The sequence below is a fragment of the Pogona vitticeps genome, chromosome 5 (genome assembly GCF_051106095.1).
Source record: "Pogona vitticeps strain Pit_001003342236 chromosome 5, PviZW2.1, whole genome shotgun sequence".
In the NCBI taxonomy this organism is placed as follows: Eukaryota; Metazoa; Chordata; class Lepidosauria; order Squamata; family Agamidae; genus Pogona; species Pogona vitticeps.
This window is the reverse complement of record NC_135787.1, coordinates 146,411,061-146,438,076: the sequence shown is the minus strand read 5'-3', so window position 1 is coordinate 146,438,076 and position 27,016 is coordinate 146,411,061. Positions and strand designations below refer to the sequence as shown.

At 37.7% G+C, this 27,016-nt stretch overlaps 1 protein-coding gene across 1 annotated transcript in view; it reads right to left on the bottom strand.

The window, feature by feature from the left end:
• Nucleotides 1–2,966: 2,966 nt before the first annotated feature.
• TRHDE (thyrotropin releasing hormone degrading enzyme) overlaps nt 2,967–27,016 on the bottom strand; it is a 277,072-nt gene continuing 253,022 nt past the window's right edge. Inside the window, exons 16-19 of the mRNA XM_073000372.2 lie at nt 12,845–13,012; nt 11,410–11,550; nt 7,405–7,486; nt 2,967–6,597 (exon numbers count right to left, since the gene is read on the bottom strand). Of these exons, the coding sequence (XP_072856473.2) occupies nt 6,445–6,597; nt 7,405–7,486; nt 11,410–11,550; nt 12,845–13,012 (544 nt within the window). The 3' untranslated portion in view covers nt 2,967–6,444. The remainder of the gene's footprint in view (nt 6,598–7,404; nt 7,487–11,409; nt 11,551–12,844; nt 13,013–27,016) is intronic.

Genomic DNA, 27,016 nt, shown 5'->3' with positions numbered 1-27,016 from the left:
GTTGCTAGGGGCTGTATATTTCTTAAAGAATCTGTGCTTTGTTACCATTCTACGTTGACACTGCTGCTTGCACAGCACCTGGGTTGCACAGCACTTCATCAGGAGCAGAACTAAAGGTGTCAGGATACTGTGATGCATTTTGGCTTCTTTAAAACAGAAAAACAAAACCCCATGTAATGACACAAAAGTTGTATTTACATGTTGCTTTGTTAGCTTTTTTTAAAATGAGAAATATACAGGATGGATAGAGTGTGTGGGGTGGGTGTTTTGTGTGTGTGTGTTCACAATAGACTTTTCATGTCTACTATAGAAGCCTCATGGTACCGTAGATAAACTGCAGTACTGCAGTCAAGACTCTGCTCGTGATCTGAGTTTGCACTTGATGGGCTCAGGTAACCAGCTCAAGGTAAACTCAGTCTTCCATCCTTCTGTGGTTGGTAATTTGAGTACCCAGCTCACTGGGGGAGCAACGTCTAGCCTGCATAATTAAATTATAAACTGTCCAGAGAGTGCTTTAAGCACTATGAGGTGATATATTAGCAGAACACTTTTACTATTGATAAGGGGGTATCAATGAGAGTTTCTAAAAGAAAAAATAGTAGTGCACATGTACACATCTTAGCTTGCAAAAGCTAAATAGAGCCCAAAAAAGCCCACAACAACCATCTAAATAGAGTTGTAATGACTGGACCTTCCAGGTCACCACAGGTTGGAAGTAATATAACAGCACATAACTCTGACTCTTTCTATTTCAAACTTCATAAGCAGTGGAAGTTGTTATGTTTTGAGCAATGTAGTATCCTGAACAGTAGAAACCATACAATCATGATGAAAATTAGTGGTGTTGCAGCCATGAGCGTTTGATGATTTAATGATACTGCAACATAAAAAGTGAGAAAAGGTCATTTTTAAGGGTAAAAAGTATTCTTTGTCTTCCTGAGTGTTAATTTCTCTTTCCCCTTGCCTGTTGTTGTTTAGTTGTTTAGTCGTGTCCGACTCTTCGTGACCCCATGGACCAGAGCACGCCAGGCCCTCCTGTCTTCCACTGCCTCCCGGAGATGGGTTAAATTCATGTTGGTTCCCCTTTCCGAATAATATGTGAATTCTGGGTTTAACACAAGAAGTCCATGGATCTGCTGCTTCACCCTATTAATATTGATAAGTTCTTCCATTCCACCCTAACGTTGCTTCAGAAATGCACAAATACTCCTGAGTTAGCTCACTTTTATATATTTGTCCCCAAACAATGCATATCCCTTATGTGTTCCATGTATATTAAACAGTAGTCAGGTTTCACTTTTTCCTACTCTTCATTGAAATGAATTACATGCTATGCATCCTCACAGTTCTGCCCACTTCATATGACACAGTGATGCATGAGGCACATAAAAGGCAGCAGCCTTCCTTAGCCTGGTACCATCTTATATTTAGCTCTGTAATGCCATAGGCAGCTTCAGAGCTGCAGTCCAATAGACCTGGATGGTACCATATCTGGATATAAAATGCAAATAACTGCTACCAGTAATCTGAATGTAGTGGCCATAAAAAAAAAAACTTACTGTGCTTCAGTCTGCTTATTGATGGGATGGGTTTGGGTATGAGGAATGGTGATACTTCATAATAATTATCCAACAGATTTAGGTACTCTTAGGCCTACAAGTTTTACCGATCCTAAGGGTTTTGAACACCATACTTGAATGTGTTCCATTCTACAGACATGTTAACTTTTCAAAGAAAACTGGTCTCCTGATCAGACTTTCAAGTGAGTTAACATTATCATGTAAAACAAATTTGAATAAATATTAGCTAATAGTTTGTTCACGATTTTGACTTGAAAAACATAAGTTGTTGATAGAATTCTGGTGCATCATTCACATTACAGTTAGAGCTTCACAAACTACAGTGGAAGAGCAGTAAGATTTTAAACCTTATGTGATTTTTGAAAAATGGCACTAGGGCATTTGCATCAGGTAGTGGGAAATGCACTCCTTGTAATGGTACACTTGAAAGACCAGCATGCTTTAGGGTCACAAAGACAAGAGTGCTCATGAGCAACTGTCAGCTGCCTGAGCTGTCTAGTTCTCTGAGGGAGTCTTCTGTGACCAGATGAGGAAGAAATGTTTCATTCTCAAGTGGGCATGGGCTCTTTAAAAATGATGAAGAGTGCTCTCATTTGAGTGCTTTAAAGTGCGGCAATTCAAGGCACTATAGAAACCCAGTGTGAATGCACCAAAAAACATTTAGCATTGTTTGATGGTGTTTTCCTTCTACTCTGTGGCAAAAATGGTTAGTTTTTGATGCTGTGTCCTTTAGAGAAGTCTTAGGGATAAAATTCCACATGGGTTACATCATAATCAATTCAATACTTAGTTCATGTTCACATGAATGAAGGGGGATCCTTTTTCTCTTAATTCAAGAGATTATGAGAATATATTCATGTCACATGTATTTGCTTGGTTAATTAAAGGCTCAGATTTGGAACTGTGTACAGTTAAGTCTTATTCTTGATAAGTAATTGTTTCATCCATACCAAATGAGAAATTAGGCATAACAATAATCATGGTACCACATGACCACAATTTGATAATTTGGAGGGCAAAATTTTTAAATAACTCTCTTCAAATGCATTATAAAAATCATTCCTGTTTTCATCAATACAGTGTTTCTCATTAAGGCCAGGTTTATTGACTAATAGTGGATGAATAGGTCTGAAATGATGGAAGGTTCTCCCTGCCACAAGAAAAAATGCTCTATCATTACAAAGTGAGCACAAGAGAATTGGTCAATATATCTTTCTCGCTCAACCATTATTAAATGTGCCTATTCCTCAGGATGTTGCATCTGTTCACTCAGACTCCTAATCCAGGAACCTAAAGACTTCAGAACCCCTTCTCTACTGTTCTGCAGTGCCTCAACCCAATGTCCTTCACAACAAATGGATGTATGCCAGTGGATATCTGGAGCCTGTACTGGGGCAATGTATGTGTGGAGCTCTGCTTAGATAGGAGCTCCTGATTTATGAGAGGGAAGTGCCATGAACTTGGTTTCAAGTGAGGCTTTTAGGACTATTAAAGAGGAAGGTATTGGGAGCTGTGGCTGGGAAGAAAGTTTTCAAAAAATTTGGTCTAGAGATGGACACAAAATGTTGCTAAATAGAGTGATAAATTATAGGATTGGAAACCTTCACTCCTCCAAATGCTTTGGACTAGGCATGTTGACTGAAGCTTTTGGGAGCAGAAGTTCAAAATATCTGGAGGGCCAAAGGCAGTCATGTTGACTTAGCATGGTCATGTTTGGCTCAGGCTTTGAGGAGTAGAATTTTGAAATATTTGGGAAGCCAAACATTTCCCAATTCTGGCATACTGTATGTGTAACAATAAATTCAAAATACAGATAGAGACTTCAGACTGTTCATCTGTTTGTCAAACACAAACGAGTGTTTTTAGTCCAAAAAATTCTCACCTATCTTGTCAATAACTTCATCTTCTAGAAAGTGGAAGATACATGGAAAAGAATGACTACTGTGGACCTAATGGACATCAGCAAGGTAGAGGTCCATATATATATTTTATATATGTATCGAAAACTTTGAATTACCTTTCATGCCTCTGATGGTGACTATAATGTGTAGAAGTTCAGGCTGCAATGGATTTGTTAAATCTTCCACTGGATACTTTGTTATTTCTGAGAAACCTTTCTGAGAATATTTTACTGTTATGGAAAAGTACAGTCCTTAATATTTCATTTGCCATTCATATAATGGGTGTGTGGCTTGCAGGAGACTATTTGAGGCATGGTGTTTGTTAACTCACCACCTTACAGGTGAAATCAACAACCAGCGCCAAGCCCTCATGCTTCATCTGCCATTTTGTAATATGCAAACGTACAGACTCCCTCTTTAGTGCTCCAGGGTAGATCCTGATAACCTTTAGTTAATTGTTTCATAAACTGTGACTAACTATTATAGTGTTGGGGATATTCCAATTATCTGATACCCGTTCCCTTTATCTTACAAACTCAGTTGCAAAACATCTTGGAAATTCATGGCATGTACTTTGGAATAAGACAACTTAAGAATATGTCCACATGGTTTCTTTCTCTTTTTTAAAGCAAGCCTAATTTTTGAGCCACTACATATTTACTGTTTTTCTGCATTCATGACAAGAGCGCAAACTGGCACAAAAATACATATGTCCCTCAATGAATTTTTTAAAAAGGTACTTTAAAATTTTTTTTGGAAATTTGCCATATACTGTGTTTGTGACTAGGAGTGTTAAGAATGAATACCCAGAAACCCAATGCATCTATCCTACTGCATGATGATCTACCATCCTGCACAACAGCCAGAAAGACACAGACTTGGCTTTCTAAGAATTGAAAACGGACTACAGTGCATCTAGTATTTGATCCTGTATCAGCAAGTTTGCTGTGCAAGGATATTTATTTTATTTTATTTTATTTGTTTGATTTATATCTGTATCTGTAGTGAAGCAATATCTGGAGGGCCAGACATTGCTTACTCCTGCTCTGGCTGTGGGTCCATGAAGAAAATGGCAGATGAAGGGCTATGCAGTTTTAACTACTACTTTATATATTTACTCCTTCTTAGACCAACATGAAAAGGAATGTTTCAAAGCTGTACTTCCAAGGTTGACAAATTAACTGAACAAAAGTACTTAGGGGCAGGACGGGAAAGCACAAAAAATGGAGTTAATGTTAATAATGGTCTATTTTTGCTTTTCTTTCCCACACTCTCCTGGTCATGATCTAGTCAGCAGCACTATCACATTGCACAGCCTGGCTTCCAATCAACTTCTTATGTCTGGTTCATTTACATCAGAATGGAATGCAGAAACAGTTTCCTTTTTTCCATAGGCAGCCTGTGGCCTAAGCAAAGGGAGAGGCTATGGTGCCAATTTGTGGTGAAGAACCCCTCTCTGTACAGCGGTAGCTTATGGTGTGAGAGCTTCTGCTCTCCTGCCATAAGATGGTCTTGCATGGATGTTTTCTAGATTAAACAATATAGTTCCTAAAATGGATACTCATTCCTAAGAGGAAGAAACTGCTTTGGTTCTTATGATAAAGAAATGGTCTATACCAAATTTGATGAGGTGGGCTGAATTCTAGTGAGTTCTTTAGGTCTCTGAAGAAATCCTAAAGGAAAAATAATAAAAGACGTGCAGTGCAATCCTATGCATGCTTACTCATAAGTTAAGTCCAACCATATTTGTCTGGGCTTTCTAGCAAGTATGTTCAGGAGTACAGCTTTAGGAAAGCCTTCACATGAATAAAGAAATTATAACAGATACAAGAAATTATGTTTAAAGTAAGCATAGGTTAGTTAGCATAGCCTTAACAATCACTCCAAATGTCATCCCATTTGATGTTAATCAGATTTCTGATTATAAAGCAACAGGATTCATGCTGGCGGAATGATGGAAAAGTGAATACTCAGTATTGCTCATAATGAAACCTCTATCTAGGAAAATCATCTAGTTGACAGATTTTTCTTTTCCCCTTTGTATCAATCTTGTATTTTTTCATATCACACATCAATGTATGTAGATCTACTTACCATGCTAGCTTAGTAGTACCTACTACATACCTTTTGCTGAGTAACAGAAACTAAAAACAATGATGTATGGATGTGGGGACATACATGAAACCGCTATCAAAACATAGGATCAAAGAAGTAAATTTGTTATTAGCTGAGCAACAGAAAATAAAATCAAGTTTCAAAATGACAAAATGGTATGACAGCATCCGGTCTCTGCTGCATATCTGTCCATTGACTTTCAAGGGGCAGCATATGCACTTTAATTTATACCATCATTTGCAACTTAGAAAGAATGTTAAATTAGATGCACTATAATTTATACCGTCATTTGCAACTCTAAAGAAGAAACACAAATGAGAAACAATCAGAGTGCTGATGTAACTGCCCTACAACATAGGAAGATGGCACATGTTGCTTGTGTGCCTCTTTTACCTCCTTCGTTCTATTCTATCTTGCTGTTGAAACGCTGATTGTCATAAATAATCTTTGTGCTTTTGCATAATGCCCATCTTTGATGTAATGGAAATTCACATACAAAATGTGGACACCTTAGGTAAGCATGCTGGAATACAGGCAGGAACCATATAACCATGCACAAGTATTCTGCAACCCTGCCCCCCCCACAAAAAATTGACATTAACATTTACATGCACCACTTAATATCACATTTGGCTATGGTACATTGGGGGCTGGGCTTTTGTAAGCATTCATGACCTTATTTCTCTTTGTCAGAGTTTTTTTTTTCTCCTCTCCACAATTCTGAGGAGACTGGTGCAAAAATATAATATCTCTGTATCTTTTTCCAGTATGAACTGGTCTTCACTGATTTTCCAGTCAAAGTTTCCTGGAGTTTCATATTGTGCTTCTCCTCTTGCACAATCTGGTACTTAGTTTTTGCTAGAAACATGTGATCTTCTCAACCACTGAAATAATTCTTCTTTATAAAGCATTTGCCACCGAACATTTGCTTCCACTGTTTCCACAGCTCGGGAGAATGAGGCGGCAGATCCCTCCTCATAGGTCTTTATAAAGTTCTTTAGCTGGAAATAACAAATTCAGGTATTAATTTGGACTGAATGAAATAAGTTCTCTCAAAGCAGACAAACAGGTCATATGCTAAAGACAAAACTGGAGAGATTCTGATCAGATTTTGCAGAGATTTATTTTAAAAGAGACAGCAAGGCAACAGACTGCATCAAATTGTGCTGGAAGATATTGACATGCCAGTGCCTGATTATATTAACATCACTTCCTCCATCTCTCCTGCAGCTCAGCTGCTTTATGTTGCAGACAGCTGGGCTCTTATCAAGTTTTACTCCTACATAAGCAACTAAATAGGGAAAATTGGAAACACTCCTAATGTAGCTTTTAGAAGCTACATTAAGCTAAAACACCCAGACTCTTCTCTGAAGTGCCTTAGTTTATCAACTGTTATAAAAGATGTGTTCAATTAGGCTTGAGGAACATATTTAATTCTTTACTGTAAATGGCTGGGTATTTATGCACAAGTCTGAGAGGTTGCTTGACACTGTTACAAGCACTATCAGGAGAAGCAACTATTCTTAGATGTTTTAATCATACCCAGATTCACTCTGTGAAGCATACTTACTTTAGAATATGTTCCTACAGAACTTGGTGGGTTGAACTTTGACTATCAAAACCTTTGAAACTGAACAAAATTTCTTTACACTCTTGTGCATCCATTCTATAAACTTGTCATTATTAGGTGTAGAAAATATTTAATAATACAAATATGCAACATTGCAGGGTAAGAAGTACAACCTTGTTGCTTTTAGGTATCAAAGATTGTAAAATATCTGAAAGAATGGAATCTGCATAATATTTACCTCATTTAGTTCACTTTCTGTATTAAGGAATTCTGTAACTCCACTGATAAGTTTTGAATTCATAAATAATGCTTCTCCATATCTGCAACAGCAGGTTGGAAACACAAATGTGGAACATAGTGAGTGACAATATCTTTGATTATGCAAAACTGAAATACTTTTATTACACCAATGTTAACAAGTACAAGTTTCTTTCCTAGAATTTCTGGCCTATAAATTCTATCTAATTTATAAAAAGCAGAAAGCAGATCACCAAAAGGATAGGTATATGAATAAAAATTGAAATTAACTTTGTATAACATTTCCTTTTTTTTCAGCATTTTTTAAAAAATAGTTCCTGTTGTTTAAGTGACTTCATTATAGAAAAATGCTAATTAAAATCTACAGTATGAAGTGGGAAGAACTCAGTCTCCCTATGGCCTACTGGATCTAGAACCTGCTCAAAAATGAAAGGATTAACAGTGGCCATGTGATACTCATACCAAAAAACATCCAGGTAAGGTGTTACCACTTTATATAATGTCTGATTTATTTTTCCTATTCTTATTCTTGATACCAAGTCAGAGCATTGGTCTATCAATTTTAGTATTTCCTATACTGACTGATAAGCAGCAGGAGCTTCTCCCATCCCTTCTTGCGTCTACCTAGGACTGAAGATGGGACACTCTGCATTCAAACATTCTCTACCAAGAGCTAGCTTTTCATTATGCCTTTATTATACCCAGACAAGACGGAGGTCCTGAGGGTGGGCGGACCTACCATCAGCAGTTTGGGAAACTCCCTCTCTTTTGGGGGGGGTGACTCTCACCGCAAAGATTGAGGTTTGCAGCTTGGGGATCCATCTGGACCAGGCGCTTACCATGGAATCCCAGGTGGCGTCCGTGGTCTGATCCGCCTATTTCCATCTGTGATGGATTGCCCAGCTGCGTCCCTATCTAGATGGGGGGTCGCTCACCACTCTGGTCCATGCACTTGTAATCTTCAGCATAGATCACTGTAATGCTCTCTACATGGGGATACCTTTGAGATCAATACGGAAACTCCAAACGGTGCAGAATGCGGCAGCCATCATCATATCTCCCCCACCCTGGCCACCTTTCATTGGCTGCCCGTTTGGTTCCACATTGATTTCAAAGTTCTAATGATTATGTATAAAGCCCTAAATGGTTTAGGGCCTTGATATCTGATGAAACGCCTCCTCCCACCCAAATCTACTCGTATCACTCGATCTAGCCAGGAGGAGCCTAACACCGAGGAGGCCCGGAAGGAAAAAAACAAAAAACAAGAAACCAGGCCTTCTCGGCAGTGGCTCCTCGCCTTTGGAATAGCCTCCCTTCTGAGATTTGTATGGCCCCTTCACTGGGCATTTTCAAAAGCCAACTGAAAACCTTAGGCAAGCCTTCCCTCCAGCCACCTCTTGATTTATTTTGTTTTTCGCATCTTGAGTCCTTGTCTAGTGTTGTATTGCTTGTTCTATATTTTAAGTGGTTTATTTTATATGTTGTTAGCCGCCCTGAGTAGTCAGTTGACTAAATGGGCGGGTTATAAATAAATAAATAAATAAATAAATAAATAAATAAATAAATAAATAAATAAATAAGTAAGTAAGTAAGTAAGTAAGTAAGTAAGTAAGTAAGTAAGTAAGTAAGTAAATAAACAAACAAACAAATAAATAAATAAATAAAGGCATTCCAGATATGACCATTCCTAACAAAGCTTAGCAGAGCCCTGTTCTTACCCCAGCCCTTGGCATGCGCACAGACACTGAAGCAGACTTTTATGGATAATATGTGGCCTCCTATATCCCCATGCAATCTGCCCCACCCCATAGTTAAGGAACATATTTATTTATTTATTTATTTATTTATTTATTTATTTATTTATTTATTTATTTATTTATTTATTCATTCATTCATTCATTCATTCATTCATTCATTCATTCATTTATTCATTCATTTTATTTAAATATTTCTATACTGCCTTTCTCCCCGAAAGGACTCAAGGTGGCTTACATCATTGAAGCAGTATTTAAATACTAAAAACAGTAATTATACAAATATTTAAAAAGAATTAAACAAGTATTATATTAAAATGGTAACTAAGATAAATATTAAATCACATTTAAAACAACGGAGTACATGTTTGAAGTTCAAAGGCCTCCCATTTGCTGGACATAATGAATGCTTATGCAGGTGTATGAAAGAAGGATGGGAGCATGGCACTGTTACCTCTACTGGAGAGCCCTTTGCATGTGTGTGTTGAAAATGGGAAGCCTTTGAGCAAACAACCATCTGAGCATCAAGTTTAAGTTATTTAACTGGGAGGGAGCAGACTGAATGAAGATATGGAATATTTGTTCAGACAGAGTCAAAGATCATGGCCTTGGTTATTCAGAATTTGCCATTTCTCTTTTATGTTACCTATTACACACACATTTTCCCCCTCTGTCTTCCCCATGGGAGTTGTACATTGATTAAATGTTAAAATCTATTTTCTGTCTGACCTTGTTAAAATGAAACATTTTAGTTACAAACTTTTGACAGTCTGTTTATTAGTTTCGCAAGATAACTGGGATGGAAAGAACTCTTAAAATCAATCAGATCCTCTGGTTATTATGGTAAAATTTGGAATGGGTGTTTCCCCCACCAACAAAGCAAAGAAAAACAAAACAAAACAAACTATTAAAAAAAACCATGTCAGCAATTAATAGAATTTAGTTTGGTTTATTATTGTAAGATTGAAGTAGATAGCTCATAACTTTTAAAAACTAAAATAAAGCACTCTGATATTGAAAAACTCAAATGAGTAGCTCAATTCAGATTACTCTCCAAATTCTGTTTTAGAGCACTGTGAAGAAGCTACTGCAAGAGTTAAACTTAAGAGGACCCTTCCTTTCCTCCCCAATTCTTTGCTAGCAAGAAGAGGAAATCATGTTTCATATGAATACTAGTTTCATCCTACTATGGCTAGTTATAGCATTTACAAATCATACCTGACAATAAAACCAAAGCTTGCTAAAAAAAAAATCTACTCCTTGAGTATAATAAATCTGTAATAAAGTTCTGATCACAGAATATGCCTCTACCTAATGTATGGATATCCTTTCTCACCCCCCACACCAGATCTCACTTCATTCAACAGGGTATTTGATGGTCTCTTTAGAATGTTAAAGTTAGAAAGACGGCCATGAGATTGGGTGGGGTAGTTTGCTACTTCCTGTTTAGTGGCACCTGCCCAGACCTAAATCCCACTGATTAGGTACATTAATTTTAATAATTAGAACTGTAATGCATTTTAACTGTTGTCATAATTATAACTCCCTGTTCATGGTAATGCTATTGTGCTTTGTATTATTGAAACTGGTCCATTATTTGCCTCCCTTTAATGTTTCATAGACCACCACTGTCTGCAGAAACAACTAAAGCGCAAATACCAACAAATCCTGAACAACTGCATTAATATTTTGCTCATGCACTGAGGTGTACTGTTTACTTATTTTCCCCCATGATTCAGCTCTTAGTATTATGTCAGAGAGAAAATGATGGATGATATTGGGGGAAACTGTAGGGAGTTAGATCCAGACCCTTGTCTATTATATCTGTGTATATCTGCATTATGGCACACTAGCTACATTACACAATATAGTGCAATAACAAAAAACAAATGATTGGATAAGCATCTTTATGAAGGATTAAGAAGGAAACAATTCATCCTAAACATAATTTATTATCTTCACTTGGACCCCATCACCTTTATTAGAAACATTTCCCTTTCTCTCCTATCCTATGCAATTTAAAAACCTGTTTCAGAGGATTGAGAAACCCTCCTCGTTATGGTTTTGTTTGTTTGTTTAGGCACTATAGAGAGCTACAAGGGGAAGGGAAGAAAATCCAGCTCCTCTGCCACTGGACCTTGGCCATTCCTAGGAAACGGGAGGAAGTGGACAGAACACAAAATAGAAATGAACTGTGCAGTACTAAGAACAGCAAAAACACTTATCCTTACCTTGCATTCAATATTTTCCATTTTTCTCTAAAAAACTTCCAAGCAAGATCTCTTCCATGTGGATTTCTAGCCACGTGGATAATTACATCAATTGCATCCTGATCCAGGACAACTTCTGAATTGAGAGACAGGTTAAGAAGCCTTGAATAATGGGAGAAGGGAGGGAAAATATTTAGTTTTTTATTAACATAAATATTTCAGTATTATGCTGTTTGATATCTTGGCATTTCCAACAAAGACCAGATGAATGTACTGCTACATAGTAACTGAACTCTTGCACAGCATTCTGTTAGTGTTTGTAATGTACAGAAATCAAACTAGGCACTGAGACTGAAAAAATACATCATATTCTCCTGTTGGCCTATGTATGGCCCTTGGTCCTTATATCTTGTTTGCATTAATTGACAGCAGGACAATTTCCCATGCCTGTCTGCAGATATCTGGAATTGAACATGAGACCCTCTGTATCTATATCATGTGCCTATTTGATTTTAGGCTTCAACTTAAATGCTACTCTGACATCATATTTACTCCCAATGTAAATATTGTTCACAATCATTTTAAGTGCAACTAAAACACAATTGGAAGAAATGCTATGTGAAGGAAAGAAGGAGGAAAGTGAGCCATCCTCACCGATAGAGACACCAAAAGGGAAGATAGAAGTCTGTCTGGTAGAAGAAGGAGAGGGAGGAAAAGGGGAGGAGCTAAAATGTCAGTATGGGAGGAAAGTATAAAAGATCAAGGAGAGAGGAGATTAGTCAGTAGATTTGAGAATGAAGGAGTAGATTCAAAGTATGAGAGAACGCATGGTCTTTTGGAAGACTTTCCTAACCTAAAGGTCGGTGGGTTGTTACCGGACCCGGAGGTGAAAGAGAAGGAGACATGATGTTTGAAACTCAAGAATGGACAGTGATTGTTTTCCCATAGGGACAAGGAGGTAGAAGGAAGGTGATCCGGCTGGATCAGAAGCCACCGAAAGAGGGAGACTGGGCTCGACACCCATGTTCTGGTACCATTTATGAGGTATGGAGTCCCCCTCTGCGGAATCCCATGGATCAGGAGCGTTTTGGCCCAGCCCCTCAGTGAGTTATCCTAATTTTCAAGAAGAACTATCCTCATCTAGTTATGGACCTCTGCCTGATTTGTCTTGTTTCGATCCAGTTGCGGTGGATTGTTGAAACACTGAGAGTTAATAAAGTCAAAGTTGTAAACAATATGGACAAGTCTCAGTCGTTATTTCCCGCCAAAGTTGAGGAACTGCCGCAACTTTCAAATGAACCCAATCACATGCTATCGTTGTGATATATTTTTACAGCTTATATTTGAAATGAAGTCCTTGTAACACATTTTTACAGCTTATATTTCAAAGAGAGAGAGCATGAATATTTGGCAAATATTCTTTGGCAATCAATTAATATCAACTAAATTAGCATACCTGTTTAACAAATTTCTGTCATCACTACAAGTTAAAGCTTCTAGCAATATTTTCTTCTCTGATACTGCTGCTGTAGAGTGAAATTTCATCCAGATGAACTCCCACACGTCTTCATCCATGAGAGAGACTCCTGTGCAGTAGACGATGTCTCTTACATTTAGTGGTATTCTTTGAAAGTAAACACAAAAATGTATTAATCATAGAATCATGAAGTTGGAAGGGGCCTACAAGGCCATCGAATCCAATTCCCTGCTTAGTGAATCAAAGGATATCTGCCAGGTGGTTATTTAAATTTCTCTCAAATGCTTCCAGTTTTGAAGCACTAACCACCTCTCAAGGCAATTGCTTCCATTGCTGTACTGATCTAACAGTTAGGAAGTTTTTTCCTGACATTCAACTGAAATCTGGCTTCCTGTAACTTGAGCCCATTGTTGCATGTCTTGCACTCATGGATGATTGAGAACAGACCCTGCCCCTCCTCTGTATGACAGCCTTTCAAGTATTTGAAAAGTGTGATCATATCATATCATTTGAATATATGTTATTCTTCAATCAAAATTATCATGGAGAGTGCGGGAAGAGCCCATCTCCCTGTTGATCCCATTCTGCTGCTTACTGATGCAATTAATAAGCAAGCAGGAATCAGCTCATAGAATTCCTTTACCAATACAGTAAGCTTAGATGGTTCACATGACAGTACTGGAAGTACAAGGTGGGACCTTGTCACTGCTACCAGGTAATCCTATGTCCCTATCTGGAATTGAGCTTGAAAGGCCAAAGCAAAGTGGGAGTGCATGGAGGGATACGCTGTAAACAAGCACAGTTTGTGACACTGTACAACATTATTCTTTATCACTGAGCCTGTCAAAGTCTATAGCCTTTGCTTCTCACTTATTGGCTTTGTGGACATTCTGCCACATGCAACAGCCTTGTCTCTGCCTTGGAACTTAGAATTTTTGAATGTCAGTAAACTAGGATAAGTTAAATAATAAATTAAGAGACAATACTATGCTGTTTTCTCCCTTCTTTATTTATTAATTTAATTTATTTATTCGATTTGTATCCCGCCCATCTGGTCTGGTCGACCACTCTGGGCGGCTTCCAATAAAAGTATTTGTCATGAAACATACAAATATTACAATCAATTAAAACACATACAATAACAGAACAATAAGGAAAGGGGAAAAGAAGAGAGAGAAAGTTAAATATTGACAGGAGGGAAGGCCTGAACATATAACCATGTTTTTAATTGACTCTTGAAAGTGCCCAGCGTAGGGGCCACACAAATCGCCGGAGGAAGTTTATTCCAGAGGTGAGGAGCCACCACCGAGAAGGCCCGGTTTCGTGTCCTTTCCTTCCGGGCCTCCCGCGGCATTAGGCTCCTCAGCCTCACCTCCTGGCTCGTGCTGGTGATCCGAGTAGATCCCTAACCTGGATCTATAACCAAAAATGACCAAAGAATCTCACAGATTTATTTACCTTATTTCTATCTATCTGCATTAAAAACTGGAAAAAGTAATTTCCCAGCCAGCATGACCAATGGGAGCTGTAGTCCCAAAAAGCAATTTTTAAAAGTACTGACCTGCACTATAACAGCATAAGTAGATCTAAAATGCCACCATGAACCTGGATTGTACAAGTAGTTAAAATAATAATAGGCTGCTGCCCATCTAAAACTCCTTAATCAGGAAATGATATCAAAGGAAAATCATAGCACTAATTCCAGTCTCAAATACTTACTTTTCTGGAGTAGTTATTTGTTCGTATGAAATGTGCAAGTACGTTTTATATTTGGACTACAGTCAGATTTCATTGTTGGAAGACCCACATTATTTCCATTTTTATTAAACTGCTGAACCCTGTTTTTCAAAACGTTTAGGACTGAAATGAGCAGCCAGTTTTTTCATTAGCTTTTGAGTACACAATGACCACTTCATCGTTGGGTACAATAAGCAGAATATGAGTGGAAAGACAGATCACTTCCTACAAGGAGGAAGAGCTGATTATTCCTTGCCTTCAAGTCTGTGTCTATGGAAATTTATCCAGGCAAAATCCAATGAAACAAAACAAAACAACATTTTGTTCCTTATTGTGGCAATAACAAAGTTAGAAAAGTCTGAGTAACATGTAGCTTCAATCAAGGAAGAAATCTTGCACATCAATGGCACTAAGCCCAAGTCAATAGCCTATACAGTGGTGCCCCGCATAGCGACATTAATCCTTTCCAGGATTAACGTCGCTATCCGGATTCGTCGCTATGCGGGGGGGAACCCATAGGAATGCATTAAACTCCATTTAATGCATTCCTATTGGGGAAAAACTCACCAGTAAGCAAAGATTCCCCCATCCAGCCGCCATTTTTGCTGCCCGGTAAGCGAGGGCAGGGCGCGAAAATGCTGCGCGCAGCCATTTTCTGCACCCGGCAGCCATTTTGGAACCGCTGATCAGCTGTTTTCTAAACATCGCAATGTGAAGATCGGTAAGTGAAAAAAAACACGTCGTTATGCGGATTCGTCATTAAATGGTGCGCTCGTTAAGCGAGGCACCACTGTATCCTGTTTTGTTCTGATTTATGAATCACTTGTAATATCAAAACCATACATTCATGTCAAGATCTACTACACATACACTATAAAATGCCTTAAGTATGCCACTGTTGCAGTATTAAAAAAAATCCTTAAGGACAAGAAAAAAAACTATTAAATATACTTAAGAACAAAGCATAAAATAAAGGGTGCACTTGTAATACAGATTACAGCCTTGTACAACAATTCTAAGTGGACATGAAGTAGCAGACCTTTTACCACTTTTAAAGCCCTGCCAGTCAGGATGGGAGTTAATGTGTATATATTCTGTATGTGAGAGGAGGCAGCTATGGCAGGCTTTTTAGCCTAGCAGATTTTATTTTCACAAATAAAATCTGAAGGCAATGGAGAGATGGGAATTAGTTACACCAGCTCTAGACTGGCTTCACAGAAGTACCCAGTTGAATCTCCTCCGGAGGGGATGCAGGACCTTTGGATTCAGCTCTGCTCTAAGAGAAAAGGATCTGTTTCACTTCCTGGCCCCTCCCTGATAACAATTTGATGGGGTTAAAACTGCTCTGCCAGCTGACATCCTATTCCTGTTTACCTGGGGGGAGTCCCACTGAACTGAGACAGGAACAGGAGTGAGGTTATTTTAACATTAAAACTGCTGAATACACTGAGTCTGCATTCTTTTTTTAAAGGAAATGGCATGATGAATACTCCAAAAGTGTATGTAAGCATTAACTTTGAAAGCATCATTTTAAATGACTTTTATTTGAATGCTCTTGTGATTTATTTGACTGTATTTATCTCGCTTCGAAGACATGGTGAGGATAAAATATGTGGCTAACATAGCTGGTGATTAAAAATTAAACACTTTGTAAAAATGTTAAAAATTAAACAGAAAAAATAATTAATATCCTGCTGTGCCTTCACAGAGAAATCTGTTTTTCCAATGATTAATAATAAAGCTTTACAAAGAATTAACAATAATCTTTTACGTTATAATTAATTAGTACATGCTTGTTCTTGTTTAAACTAAGTTCTAACAAATGGAAATACATTTATAAAATAATCCCTTAATTATTTATCTTTCAGGCAAATGATGTTCTAATTTCTTGTAATTCAATTAGATACTGCTTGGGCAGTGTTTTGATTTAGTAACACGTTTCCATACATTTAGGAAAACATTTAAGAAAAGAAATTGATCAAATGTCCCAATTCTATTCTGATAATTTGGTTGAAGCTTATTTTTCTCAATGAGTCTAAATACAGAAGTATGTGTGTGTGCTCCTAAGAACAAGAATCACCTTTCCCAAAATGCTCAAGGTATATAACAGTTGCTACTTTACCTGATGTGATAGTCATGTTTACATGAGGGATATGTTATGTATCTCAAACAAACTGGAGTTTGACCTGAGACTTTGCAGGATGCCCTAGGCCACCCAGACTGGCTCTATTTGCAGGAGGCACAGTGAGGAAACTGAACTCCCAGTCTCTGGCTCCACAAGCAGATACCCAAACCACTGAGCCAGCTGCCACCAAGAAGAAGGAAATGGTGAATCACTTCTGAGTACTCTTTACTTAGTAAACCCTGAAAAGGGTTGTCAGAAGTCACAATTCATTCTTCCCATATCTTCTGAACACTTACCTAAGTCTTCCCTACTACTATATGAATCTATTGGCCAGTATCCTGCCCAAATTACAGCATGTACAATAGTCATTGTAAAATTAGATGCACCTCACTAGTGAGGTGCTGGTCACACATGGCAAGGGTCAGACATGTCACCAATTATCCACAATTGCTTCTATGATTGCTGCAGCATGCCCAGTAGTTTACAATATGATCCTGGCTATTGTTTCGTCTACTTTTCCTTTGGTGTCTCTTTTGTTTATGAAGACATTAAGGCAATTAAATGTTCAAGGAGTGACAGGGCAATCTGCTATTTCTAGTGGTTTCTGCCTCTCCTGAGCCTTGAAGTAAAGAAATAATCAACAGTGATGATGACAGGAAACTCCTCCCACAGGACAACAAAGATGCTTCTAGCACTGTACAAACCAACAAATTTACTGTGGCATAGAAGTGGGAGTAAAGAAAAAAAAACATAATAGATTTCTGTAGAAGGAAATATTGTTTATTGATCTTCTTTCCAAGACTTAAAATCAGATTCCTGCTCGGCCATGCTCCGGTGCAAATTAAGCCCTATAAAAGAATGCGAACAAAGAATAGCGCCTGCTTAAGTCAGGGGAACTGGAGAGTTTGAGAAAAAAGTACTTTTTTAAAAGAGTCTGAGGGTTTTATTAACTGTGCACATTATACTTCCAAGGGATTTAGGGACACTACGTAATTGCTAAAAAGAGAAGTGCAGGGAACTATGTTGGAAGGAGAAGAATTGTCATTTGTTCTATAAGCCCTCTTTCCTGCTGGGCTTTGTATTTGCATAGGGTAAGGGTGCCCATTTATTGACACCGTGAGGGAGCATAATGCTAATACAATTTTTAGAAGCATGAAGAGTCAACTTTCTTCTTTAATGAAATAGTAAATCAGCATACCTAATATTTAGCTTGTCACATGATTAAGCATTGTTTTTGTGCTTTAAGATTCTATTTGCTGGCAGGCTCTTTTCTTCCTTCCTCACTAGAAAAGAGGATTAATAAGGACAATTCACAAAAATACTTTGTATTACATTATCCAGCAATGCCCTCCTTTGTAGGCAAGATCCTACTACCATGTTTACTTGCTGCTAAGTCTTGTTCAGAAAATGTATTTTCCACAATTAATTAAAAGCTTCTTGCATGCTCAGCCTGCTTCCCAGACTGATCCTTTGTTGTGATTCTGAGATTAGTGATGCACAGCCTTTTAAACTGCCTTCATTTATATTTTTCTGTACCTGTTTGGGGATGAAGACCCTTATTTCCTTTTTTCAAAGAATTAATAGCTATATTGTGATATTTAATTTTATATAAATAGAAAAGGCAAAAATCATGAAACACACCAGTCAGTGATGACCCAACGCCTGCAGGAATAGATACTGCACAAGAAGAGTGAGTGAAACTTAATTAAAGGCACAGTAGGCTCCCAAAGCCTCAGCTGCTTTGCTGAACTGCAGTACCTGAACAGATGCATTACACACATCATATACACAGACTTTGAACAAAGTATAGTTATTCTACAGAAAAGACCCTGTGTAGTTTTAACAAATGTTATATAAAGAATCAAAACATTCTATTGGTTTTGGCACTTAAGATACTACGTTTAGTGTTTATTTTTAAACTACTTTGCCGTTTCACATAACGGGATACTAAATAGAAGCAAATCTTTTTATCTTGTATTGCTTTAAAAGCCCAAATCTACCTGCAGATTTCCACTTCCCCTAGCTGACCATACAATGTTGCACTCAGTCTTCTGCAGAAATAATGGATAGTGTGACTACTCCAACAGAAAAAAATGACTGCTGATGCTCAGAGTACCCGCCTAGAGTGGTCGGAAGATAGATAGATAGATAGATAGATAGATAGATAGATAGATAGATAGATAGATAGATAGATAGATAGATAGATAGATAGATAGATAGATAGATAGATAGATAGATAGATAGATAGATAGATAGATAGATAGATAGATAGATAGATAGATAGATAGATAGATAGATAGATAGATTGACTGATTGATTGATTGATTGATTGATTGAATGAATGAATAAATAAATAAATAAATAAATAAATAAATAAATAAATAAATAAATAAATAAATAAATAAATAAATAAATAAATAAATACCCTGTGAGATGGTAGTCAAAGGCTATCACTTACTGCACCTGAATTCTAAATGCAACCGCACTTTACCCTAATGACCTAAGTTGGCTGCCTTCTGTGGGTATAAAAATGGAAAATATCTGATAGGAACACCAAAACTCCGGTTAAACTCTATACAATTTTAGTCAATATCTCTCACTTAACATCTCTGTAGGAAGATGGAGCCATTTTAAACCCTTCCTTAACACACCAAAACACTGTATTTGAAAGGACAGTTAAATAAATACATTGTTTCATTTTGTAGCCTTTACTTATTAGATAAAAATACATCCATCCTCTGTCCATACCACTCAGTGTGATAGTTACTGGTGGAATGGAATTCTCCACTAACATACCACAACAATTCATCCTGAAAAAAACGGTTAAAATGTTAACTTCTGTTCAGATCTGCACTTTTTATTTGCAATGTTCTGGGCTATAATTCCTCACCTCTATGGTGATGATGGGCATTATAGGTTACTGTTTGCATTATTAAACTCTGAGGAATGAAAAGAACTGTCCTGGCTACCTGGGCAGCAATGATTAATACTACAGAATACACTAGATTTTCAGAATCTCTGTGTTGGAAGACACAGTGTTAGAAAACACATACAACAGAATGTTGCATCTTCCAAAGGATATCAGTACTATTTAGTGAGTAATGGAATAGTATGAGAGTTGGTTGAATCAACAGTTTGCATCAAAGCAAAGCAAAAAGCAAAGCGTGCTGCTTATATACCGCCCCATAGCGCTTCAAGCACTCTCTGGGCGGTTTACAAGTTAATTATGCAGGCTACACATTGCCCCCCCCCCCAGTGAGCTGGGTACTCATTTTACTGACCTCGGAAGGATAGAAGGCTGAGTCAACCTTGAGCCGGCTACCTGGGATTGAACCCCAGGTCGTGAGCACAGTTTTGACTGCAGTACAGCGGTTTCTAAAGAACAGAATTATTGTTATGTTACTTATTATCTAGTACAGCGGTTCTTAACCTTTGTTACTCAGATGCTTTTGAACTGCAACTCCCAGAAACCCCAGTCAGCGCAGCTGGTGGTGAAGGCTTCTGGGAGTTGCAGTCCAAAACCCCTGAGTAACCCAAGGTTAAGAACCAGTGATCTAGTACATGAACTCAGCCAACTCTTATGCTACAGACATGCCAATTAAAAAGCCTATGAACAGCATGAAAAAGAGTGGTCAGAATCCCGTTGAATATTTATGCAAATACAAGGGGAATAATGGAAATTGCCATGGCTAATTGCAGACAACTGTCAAAATGCTGGATGCATGCCATTTGTGTGCCAAGTGCTCAGTCAGGTTCTTGATAAGGCAAGGTATCAACGTGCAAACAACACCTTATTAATCAGATAAGGAAACTTCTGTAATTACTGTGCATAAAGATTCTGAACAAGAATGGACTCCCCATAAATTCCTACTCAACATTAAACATTAACTAGATAAATTCATGCCACCAGAGGAAAAGTGCAGCTGTGTGTTGGCACTCAAAAATGTTCTGATCAGCTTTACAGGGTCGGTCAAGAAAGAGAATCAGGACGTTGTGTGGCTGGCTGTGATTGGGCAGTGTTCTCACAAGGAAGAGACCAGCCAACAGCCTTCATTCACTATTGGGGGTGGAGGGGGAGTTCTGCTGGTGGACTACCCCCAACAGGGTTCAACCATCAATGCAAAATATTACTGTGTTTTACTGATGAAACTGAGGCAAAACATCAAGGAAAAATATCAAGGAAAGCTCTCCAAAAGTGTCATCCTGTTGCATGACAACGCCTTGTCACACACTGTAGGTGAAACAATGGCAAAACTGACATCCTTAGGCTTTCAAGTGATGTCCCATCTACCCTATTCTCCCGACCTGGCTCCTTCTGACTATTATCTATTCATCAAACTCAAAAAACACCTAAAGGGACAATGATTTGGGAGTATTCTGGAGGCAACTAATACTGCAAATGAGTGGTTACACCAGCTGTCGGAAGAATTTTATTTGCAGGGACCTAAGAAGCTGCAGGACAGATGTCACAAGTGCATTGACTTCCTGGGGGAATATGTAGAATAGTGTGGCAGTTACAGCTTCCTACCTCAATTTTTTTTCTGGGAAAGGCTCAATACTTATCAGCACCCCCTCATGTGGAACTGTTCATAGCAAAAATGAGCAAATTCTTATTTAACCACACCAATATTGTTCAGAAAAAATCCCCAACTTAAATAGAGTATTCCACATATCCAATTTAGTTATTGCGCATGCTGAGTACTCACTGGACTGTTTTATATGCAGTTGTTTCCTACTTATGAGGACCCTGGGGTTTACTTGGGCTTTCTGATACCTCTTTTTCCCACTGCCTGCATTTCACTTCCATGCTGTTAGCATCTATCACCTCAGTTTCCTACTGCAGGGAGTGATACTTCAGTACTTAAGTATCCCCTCTGGTTTGAAAAGAAAGCTTGCACATTTCCTTTTATGCTTGCATAGAGTTGCTTTGAGCAACATGCATTATGTTAGAAGCAACCCTATCTCTTAGTAGCATATAGCACATATCCTTGTCTAAGCATGATCCTGATTTCCTTTAAAAAAAAAACCCTGAAATAAAAGATCTCAATCTCTTTTTCAAGAGGCAGACTGGAAATGAAATGATCAAGAAACATTCTTCCATCTATATTTGGAATATAAGGTTCCAATCCTATATATATATAAGATTCTGTTGATCTTCAAGGTCAACAAAAAACAGATTTACTTCTACATTGGACTGTGTGCTGCGGGCCATGGTGGTGCTGCACGCTAAACCGCAGAAGCCTGTGCTGCAGGGTCAGAAGACCAGCAGTCATAAGATCGAATCCACGCAACGGAGTGAGCTCCCGTCCCTTTGTCCCAGCTCCTTGCCAACCTAGCAGTTCGAAAGCATGTAAATGCGAGTAGATAAATAGGTACCATCTCGGTGGGAAGGTAAAGCAGCACTCCCTAGTCATGCTGGCCACGTGACAACGGAAACTGTCTTCAGATAAGCGCTGGCTCTATGGCTTGAAAAACGGGATGAGCACCGCCCCCTAGAGTCAGACACAACTGGACTAAAAATGTTAAGGGGAACTTTTACTTGGACTGTGCTTTTAAGGTTCAGTTTGTAATTTGGACTAAGGATCAAACCAGGTAACATATTTAGCAAGTTTTTAGAAGAGCAGCTCCCTTAACTGTTGAAAGAATATCAGGCAAAATCCAAAGGAAAAAGGAACAAAAAAGAGGCAAAAAAACACGTGGCACTTTAAAGATTAAATATTGTATTTTAATGTGAGCTTTCGTGGATCATGTCCACTTTTTTGGACAAAATGGACTTGATCCATGAAAGCTCACATTAAAATATAATAATCTTTAAGATGTCACATGTTTTTGTCTTTTTTGTTGTTCTTTTTTCCTTTGGATATGCTTGCACAGACTAACACGGCTACCTCTTCCAAAACTACAGTGCTAAAAAAATGTCTGGCAAAGCATGCGATTTTTCCGCACCTACTGTACATATCTTGCATTTCAGAGAGATTTGTTACATGATTAGTCACTCTAAGATAAAGACAAATTAAATTTACAGATCTGATCAAACTGTGGCAAGGAAAATGGGCTAATCATAAGAAATATTCATACCATTTAATACAGTATCTAGTTTAACCTTCAGTGACCTTTCCCATCCTAATGCTCTTTTAAATCAAGCACAACAATCTTAAATTAATAGATAACACATAAAATCTACAAAATTTAGTGAAAATATCTTCCTTTTACTCAACTATCTAAACATGCGAGAACTAACTCTTCTTAAATGCAGTGCCTGGACAAGAAAACTTTCATTTACTTGTTATCATGTTAATCCTTAATTCTATTGAATTCATGCCCTGGGTCTTCTTTCACAACACCAAAGTCTTGATTAAGCTGTACTCAGCACACTCTTCTTTCTACTTAAATAGCTTTATTGATTCCACTGTAAGATTCCCCTTCATTGTTGCAATGGCCTATTAATTAACTAAATCCAACAAAACTGGTTGCCATCATTTTCCTGGGTTTTTTAAAAATTAGCATAATATATAACTATATTTCTCCCCATAGAGATTGTATAGTTAACATCTCTTTAAAGTAGACTTAATCCTTAAAGTTTAACACACCTCAGTGTGGAAGGTGTCCTGTTTGCAGATAAATGTTGATTCTCTGAGACATCATGTGTTTACGTATGTAAAAATATCCCGCAGGCTCAGTAGCTTTCAATACTCAGGTACTTCTAACTCCTTATTAAAATTACTTTGTGGACATTTTTAAAATATGGTCAAACTAATGCACAGATGGAGGTGCGAAGGCAAGCCAACCAGCAAGGAAAGGATAATCAAAAAGTATTTGGCTCTGTGATCCACTGGCATGTTTGAATTATATAATTTTTATGTGATAATAAACTGTCCTTCTAACTATTCATAGAAATAAGAATTGCCTGTTGGATCAGACCAAAATCCGTTAGTTTGGAATTCTACTTACACTACGGCTGACAAGATATCTGCGGATTTCCAGGCGGCAGCCATTTTAGTCTGTGCAAACATATTAGATGAGAACTAACCTGGATGTCAGCTCTGTCACCACATCTACTCTGGCAACATGATTATAGGCTCCAACAATCCACTCACAATATCGAAGGCCTTTTCACTTGTTCCTCTGCTAATGTAATCCATGCCATCCTTTGCCAACAATGCCCTTTTGCACTGTACTTAGGACAAATGGGACAATCTGTGCTCAAAATAATTAAGGGGCATAAATTGGACATCAGGAATGGCAATGCACAGAAACCTGTTTCAGATCATTTCGATGCACCTGGACACTCTTTACAGGATTAGAAAGTTACAATCCTGGAAAACAAACATTACAGAACAAGAATCCAAAGAGAGATAGCTGAGACTAGATACACACCTATACTGGGTACTCATCTTAAAGCATTAAATATTAGTCAAGAGTTCTTAAGTGATTAACAAATGTAAATACTACAATAATTATGTTCTTATATGTGGTTATTCTCCATAAGGCTACTTTATTAACTCATCATTGTCACTTTTTACAGAACAAAAATTCAAAGGTAAAGTCAAGGATTCTTAACAAATATGTAATGCCACAACAATTATGTTGTATTTGCTGCTGTTATCTATAGCCTGAGGTTCCTTTACTTCCTAAATATTGTGAATTTTTACAGAACAAAGCTTCAAAGGAAAAGAACTGAATATCAAACAGGGGACTTAAGTCATTACTGGGTGCGAAATGCTACATTGACTCACACAAAGTGCAATTTGTGCCTATTAACCAACCATTGTCACTTTACCCTGGGGCAATGTATAAATGATTGCCCTGTAGCTTCACTCTTTTTTTAAAAATCATTTTCCATTGCATAGGGGAAAATCATGGGAAAGGGGATTCAGAACAGGGTAAACTGGGGTAAATAAAAAATACAGAATGTGATAGGGAACAATATATATCATTACTATTGCCAATATGTTTTCTTAAAACTTTTCTTAAAACAGGCTTAAAATTTTTTAGAATGTCTCACCAGTCAGTCAAAAATTTCACCAGTCAGCATGACAGGACTACAGCCTTGCAATTTATTGGGACTGGGAATCACTGATTTATACCCTCAGACTTGGGTTGCATTATTAGGTGCATGCCATGACGTGAGGTCATGAAGCTTGTATTTTCAATGACTTTCTTTTGAATATCTCCTGCAAAAATAAAACTGAAAGCAAAAGCCTCTTAAAGAAGCCATGGTTCCCTCCCACCCCAGGATGTGTCTTCATTCAGTTGAAACTGGGAGCAGGGAATCTCCATATTCTCCAGCATGGGACTACTCTACATCCTCCTGCAGAGCTATATCTCTATGTACCGCTCGAACTCTTTTCTCATGAGAAGAGGGCAGTTTTCCTTTTGCAATCGGAGGGGGAGGGGTGGACTGCGGGATTACAAAGAGAGAGAGAGAGAGAGAGAGAGAGAGAGAGAGAGGTGGTGGGGAAGGAGGCAGGCAGGGAGGGAGCTGTGACTTGTCCAGCAGCATTTTTTACTCGTCACAGATGAGTGAACGGGTGCATTTTTCAAGCCCTGTTAATAAGCTTACTTCACACTTATCTTGCCATTTTTTCTAAGCCTTTAAAATCTACAATTATATCTTTTATCTTCTTTCTCGTAACTTTAATTCATTCATGTTCTCGTCTGTCATTAAATTATATAAAGATCCCCGCTTTTTTCTAGCCTCAACAATTTATTTGCCTTTTAATATTTCAGTTAAAATATTCATATCTGCGGCTTTGAAAAACTTTTCTATTAACTCCTAGATTGTTGGAGTTTCCTCTTTTTTTCCAGTATTTGGCATATAAAATTCTTGCTGATGTAATTACATGTATGATCAAGTACCTTTTTTCTTTTTCTATCAAATCCGGTATTATATTCAACAAAAACAGTTAAGGTTCATATGGAATTATAGAGGATAACATTTTTTATAAAAACTCATGGACTAACTTCCAAAAGTTCTTAACTTCCCTACCAGTCCACCACATATAATAAAAACTACCTTCTTTTAATTTGCATTTCCAACATTTGTTAGAAGTACTTCCATATATTTTTTATAATTTTTAGGCATCATATTTCATTTATAAAACATCTTATACATATTTTTTATAGTTGCTCTGTAGCTTCACTCTTATGTCTGAGGAAGAGGTTTTGATTCATGAAACTCACATGGAAATATAGCAGTTAATCTTTAAGGATTTTGTTCTCTTTTGTTTTGTTTCTTTTCTAAGATCCCTGTGGGAAGCTAATAAGCAAGGGAACACAACAGCACTTTCCTATACCTGTTCTCCAGAAGATCAGTTAGCTACCTTTAGTGAATTTACAAGCAAAACAAGATGGCAACATTATCCTATAGTTTCTCTGCTTAGAGGTAAAGGGGCTTTAAACAGTTTGGCTCCACTTAGTACAATTGTCAAAATGGGGCTTATTAAGAATTCAAACGGAGGCATGAAAATGTGAGATTTTAAGATTGTTTTCATCATCTTTAATAAATTTCTATAATTAGATACTTTACTAGATTATTCCAGATTTTCTGGATTATTCCAGAAAAAAAGTTCATTCTTATTTTCAATCTAAAATATTTTTATTAAGCCTTGTGTTTACTTTTAATTTTAAATTAGTTGATTTTTGTTGTTGTTAAGGCGATGTGAGGAGACATTACTTCTCCTTATTCTCAAAAAACATACAGAAAATATAGAATCACAGAATAGTGAAGTTGGAAAGGGCCTATAAGGCCATCAAGTCCAGCCCCCTGCTCGATGCAGGAATACAAGTCAAAGGGCATCTGCTAGGTGGTTGTCAAAGTTTCTCTTGAATGCCTCCAGTGTTGGAGCACTCAACACCTTCAAGGTAATTGGTTCCACTGTCTTACTGCTCTAACAGTTAGGAAGTTTTTCCTGATATTCAATTGAAATCCAGCTTCCTGTAACATTGTTATGTGTCCTGCATTCTGGGATGATCAAGAACAGATCTTGCCCCTGCTCTGAGTGACAGACTTTCAAGTATTTGAAAAGTGTTATCATATCACCCCTCTATCTTCTTTTCTCAAGGCTAAACATGGCTAATTCTTTCAGTCTTGAAAGAATGTCCGAGATCGTTTAGCCAAGATACACGAAGTCATGAACAGCTTCAAATTCTTGTGTAGAGGTGGTAATAGAGGGAGGTGAGTCCATGCCCTGGCCAATGACTTGTGTTTTCTTCAGGCTGATTGTTAATCCAAAGTCTTGGCGGACCTTACTAAAATGATTCATAAGTTGTTGGTGGTCTTCAGCAGA